The sequence below is a fragment of the Dreissena polymorpha genome, chromosome 10 (genome assembly GCF_020536995.1).
Source record: "Dreissena polymorpha isolate Duluth1 chromosome 10, UMN_Dpol_1.0, whole genome shotgun sequence".
Classification (NCBI taxonomy): domain Eukaryota; kingdom Metazoa; phylum Mollusca; class Bivalvia; order Myida; family Dreissenidae; genus Dreissena; species Dreissena polymorpha.
The window spans coordinates 11,635,280-11,640,958 of NC_068364.1; the positions used below are offsets into that span (position 1 = coordinate 11,635,280).

At 35.0% G+C, this 5,679-nt stretch overlaps 1 protein-coding gene across 1 annotated transcript in view; it reads right to left on the bottom strand.

Annotated features, from left to right (window-relative positions):
• The window catches only part of LOC127848795 (uncharacterized), a 3,425-nt gene extending 1,695 nt beyond the window's left edge, over positions 1 to 1,730 (bottom strand). Inside the window, exon 1 of the mRNA XM_052381422.1 lies at positions 1,549 to 1,730. Coding sequence (XP_052237382.1) covers positions 1,549 to 1,684 — 136 coding nt within the window. The 5' untranslated portion in view covers positions 1,685 to 1,730. The remainder of the gene's footprint in view (positions 1 to 1,548) is intronic.
• Between the last annotated feature and the right edge of the window lie 3,949 nt (positions 1,731 to 5,679).

Genomic DNA, 5,679 nt, shown 5'->3' on the forward strand with positions numbered 1-5,679 from the left:
GTAAAGGCCCTTCCCAAAACTCTCGAACGGTATTAAGGTAACAAATGGCATCATTCATCATGACTGTGTCGTGATCCTTGATGGTAGTTTCAAAGTGTATGTAGACCACGTTTCTTGACTGTGTCGTGATCCTTGATGGTAGTTTCAAAGTGTATGTAGACCACGTTTCTTGCTTGATGACACTTATATGGAGACTGATGACGAATGCCGTGTAACATGTCTTCGGCTTAATGGTATCATTCATGTGTACAGATGAAACATAGTGTTCGTACATTGCATGCTGGGTATGCGCATGCTGGTTTGAGCAGAGAGACGTATGCAATAGGCGCAGTGCATATTGAAATCAAAGATTGATGCGTTGAATCAATACACGCCATGATAAGATGTGAGTTTCATCCACATGTTCAAGTCTTATGAAAAAGTTGATTTAGTAGAGGAAAATCATTTTGACTTTATGGGAATTCGGCCTTAATTCCACAGATTTTGTAATATTATGAAACCTTGTGACTTTCAGAACGATCTGCAAGAAAGTGTAACACTTTTTGGTTTACTCATCAATGTACTGGTAACTGGATAGTGCAAAGTCATATTTGAACTCAATTTTGGAAACTGCTTTGTCATCGCGTACCTGTGGGAATACTTCAGACACATTGTTATTTGACAGTTAAACCGATATTTAAATATAAAAATGGAACAATTTGACAGTGTGGTCGAATTAAATCGTTACTGAAGTTAAAATCAGGATGATCGAATTAAATGGTGATAAAATAGTTTTGTCACTGAGGTTTAAATCAGGAAAATAGAATCAAATGATCATGAAACTGCTCTGTTATTGTGTTGGAGTGTGGGAATAGTCCTCGTTGTTTACTGTTTAAAACATGTGAAACAGTTATCATGTTTTTGGAACATGTCAAAAAAGCCGTAACAATTTCATATAGAGAGCCACTTCGATAGCGAATCGCACAAACTACTTCCCAATTTAAGGCTTCTGGCGAAAGTGCTTGAGACGGGCATTTACTTGTTGGACGGATTATATTTGTGTTGTAGTATCTTGTTTCTATCTTGTTTCAATTATTTAATAAGAATTATATACAGAATAATGCAAATCTTTACGATCATTTAACCAAGAATAAAAGTTGAACTTTGGTAGAAAAGGACTTGTTGCCTTCTTTCGCAAACTGATGAGTAGTGAAACGAATCTGGAACTTTTAAGTCAAAACAAAAAATTTACACAACGCGACTTAAACGAACCATAGAACACGTTTAAATACACATTAAAGAGTTAATCAACAACAAAGTACCACAAAAGGATGAAAGAAGACAGTAGAGAAACGTAACCTCTGAAAAATGCATCCATACTAGACAACTCTTTTGTGCAATAATAGTGTTTAATATTCACTCAACAAACTTATTGACTGTTGTGATTTACCTCGTGCTTTTGTACACAGTGTTACCATAAGCTTTAGAACCTTTCATCCGATATATTTTCAGTTCCCATGCTTTTTTTACGTATGGCCAGTGGAACATGGTGAAGCATATTCTCCTCACCTTGACTTGTGCTGGGATCCACATTCTCCTCCGGAACAGACTCCATGGTTAAGTGGTCGCCGACAGCCACTGCGGGTGCCTCTGCTTGCACTCCAGCATACGGCGCCTTCGTACCTTTTGACGCTTTCGCGCCCATAAGCTTGCGCTTTGTTGCAGGTAATGGAATTGCAACTTTGTTTCAAACTGAAGGTATAAAATAATGCATGAACAATATAACCGACATTGTACTAGCAGTTGCTTGCTTGCAAACGTGACGATCTTTTTACTCAAAGATACCAAGTAGACTATGTGGTTAATCAGCTTGCATTGTATACAACAATTTTTAAGCGAATCTGCATAAGTTATAATTGAGCGTAATTATTTGAAGTTTTCTTAACTGATCCATAAGGAACAATATTGCAACAGCAACTATATCTCTTAACGTCTAAGAAGTGTAAGCTTTATAGCATGAAAATATCCATAAACAAAGTATAAACAAAGTATTGAGTAAGTTTGACATAGGCTGATAAGCTGTATATGAAGCAACGTGTATCGTTAAAACATGTCACCTCTTGGGCGACGTGTAATAGTTTTGACACCAGATTTATTATGATAGAATTTCACCTAAGAACTATTCAGATCTGGGCTTTGTTGTTCAAAATATATTGAAGTCATGTTGCTCTAAAAACTATTTGCCACGCTTTCCATATACAGCCTTCGTTTGGTCAGTTTTGAATCCAGGCGCATTTTTCAATTAACAAAGATAAGACCACAATACGATAATACAAAAAAGTACTACACCTCTGAGCATACGAGCTTCTCATGTAAGCAAATTTGGTTTTGCAAATAGAATTAAAATTAAAAGCATTGTTTTCTTCTTAAATAAATAGTGTATGAAACCTTCCATACATTTTGCCGATATTCCAATAAAGGAAACACTTGAAACTTTATGTATTGGTCTTCTACAAAGGTTGCTGAAATCAGGGCCTTGGTGTCATGACTGTTCAGGATCAAACTAAGAATCAAGTTTCAGGGTTTTGTATATTGGAATATCGGAAAAATGCCTTTAACCATTTGCATACGAGTAAACAAATTATAGTCAAAGTGCATCAGTACAATACAAATACAATCATGGAAATAAACACAAACTACAATGAAAGTGTCCAACCAATATGTACACACGTGTAATATTAATATCACAAAAAAGAGCAAAAAAGTAATATATAGACAATGTATTTAAGGTTTCATACATTATTTATTTTAGAAGCAGACATTTGATCCTGAACAGTCATGACACCGAGGCCCTGATTTCAGCAACCTTTGTAGAAGACCAATATATAATGTTACACACCAACAATTAAGTATTCTAGAAATTGTATGTAGAAAAGTGGCACTATTTTTTGTATTTTTTAACGAAAATTGATTGCACTTTGCACACGAATAACCTATATTGCAAAAGCCATAATTTCACAATGTTATCACGAACACAAATGAGAAAAAATTATGCCAGGAAGTGTCAAATTGCATACGCTATACGCACTGGAAGACATATTCCCGCCTGTACTAAATATATTGGGATTACATATGTCATGGAGAGCATGTCCGGTTCCCGATAGACTCATGCGGTATGCAAAGTGTATTCTGATTAGCTAATTATGTTGTGTCAACGACTCACGAAGCACATTCCAATTGTTTGGTGTGTCGTTGGCAAGAGTAAGCATATAGTGCCTCGCGTTGTGTTTACAACGACATTATTTGCTAATCGATTAAGAACATGTTGACAGTGTTAAATTATTGTTTATTCTTCGACGCAAATTTTCATAACGTCTGTTTTGACTTTGTGAGCTAACAGTTTCCTGGTTGTTTGCTTTTTGACGTAAATATACAAATGTGTTGTTGATTAACACAAAGAAAATGTCTCCCATTTATAAAAACATACGTTGACATAGTCTATTGAGGCGATATATTTTAGGAAAATGAAATGCTTTTGTCTGTGTCTATTTACTTTGATCCGTATTGGATATGCAACTAAGTAAAAACACTATATACACCGTATTAAATAGAGATATGTTAAATCCAGATTTCAATTAGTATCAGCTGTATATGATATCAGATTTTTAACTTTATTTTTTACATTCGGTTGAAATGTTCTTCTAATAAACAACGATTGGCTTCTGTTTAAGTCAAAGTAAAAAGCAAAATCATACTTGTCTTCAGAGTGTTATGTTTTCGTTATACGCAAGTATGATATTGCGAACAAAGGCTAGACAGTATGCTGCTAATCGGAAGTTATTAAATTGTAAAATACACCTTTACTAGTTTTTGTCAATTTAAGTGATTTAATTACAGTGCTGTTGTAAAAACGACGGAACGTGGATCTTCAATTTGAACATGCTTTGTTTAACGGCTGTTGCGGTTATACCATTTGCACATTCGCAAAATTCGAGCAGGCGACTGCCGAGCTTGAATGTTGACACTTCGCATTTTAATGTATAGCTACGTTTCGTGAATGTCAATTGTAGCGTTAACTCTGTCTGAAATAAAATCAACGAACAATATATATGATATCGATTGGAACAAACTATTAAGTTCATTAATTGTAATTTTTGTCAACATGGCACAAAGCATGTCGTATTAGAAATTAAAAAATGTATGCAATCGCATATGTATAAGTAAACATAAATAATCACGTTTTGTAGCTTACTACAGTTACTATATCGCCGATTTTTGTATCGCCAAACAAATGGATTCTATCGTGTCACGTGATTATTAGAAACGTCTGGACTTCGGGGTTAGACAGCATCAGCGTAGTTATAAATTGATGTTTATCTTCGGGCTGGTTGACTTACTATATTGCAATGAAATGTAAAGTTTGTTTGATTGTCGGCAACGGGCTTTGTTTTGTGCTGTTTGAAGATCTTAACCCAATATGGATTGGTACACAGTCAACAGAGGGCGCACACAGATGCACGTGATACCGGGAATTCGTAGAATATATACTTATTAAGAGGTCATAACCGAATTTACACAATACACTCCATACAATTTGTTATGAAGTGCCTCTGGCAGTCGATACATTATGACTTGATTTCAGCACCAATTATATGCTATACTATGAATCTATTGATATATATAAGTCTCTTTATGAAAAAATCCATTGATTGAATCGTAGTATTTAACAATACGCAATTATCAGGCTATTGTTTCAAAACAGTTTTTATGTTTGTGCAAATATCTTGACAATGTGTATGCAAAGCTTGTCCATGCAAGAAATTTAATAACCAAAACACGTTTTTGGTTCCAAAAATAGAGCCCCGTTTAAGCAGAAACTTTTGAGTGATATTTTAGGACGGTTATAGAAAACTTAAACATTTAGACGGTGTAAATGAAAAAAATATCAGAATCATTATCGAAAAAATTGTAAGTATGAAAACTAACTTGTAACTTCTAATTAGTGACCCACATTTGTTATTTCCATTTAAATGCAGGTTTAAGTTATTATACCGGATTTATATAGCGCCCTTTTCATGCAACAGCGCATGTTCAAAGGCGTTTAAATGTAATTCGATAAAACATTTATGTCAATTTTCTGTAGAATGACCTCTTTATTATCGGAACACATACTCGTAAAGCATGTTGATGCAGTGTTTTTTTTTGAAGAGAAGTGTGTTTAAGATAATCGGTTGCGCGTTTAACGACATCGGATTTTGGGCGCGAATACAACTCGGGTACAATCTAATATGGACCGAGTACAATTACGTTTATTTACCGTACCTGGGGTACATGTAAGTATACTTAGAGTACCCAGGGTACATGTAAGTATACTTAAGAGAACCCGGGGTACATGTAAGTAGTACCAGAGCCGACAATGACCAATCAAGCTCCATAATCCCTCATGAACCGACCAAGAAAACCGAGTCGGCAATATTTGACTTAATTTTTGGTTTGGTTGCTCTCGAGGGATCGAAAATTTCAGAATCTTCCTAAAAGCCCTTTGGGTTTGATCCCCAGAAGCGACATTGAAAACTAGCATACTTTGTTATCTAAAAAGCTGCTAAACCTGATATACAATGATAATGTTAATTTTCTCTCACATGATGTTCATCAGTCATATTATATAAAAACTTACAGCAGTAGTAAACAACTGGACAA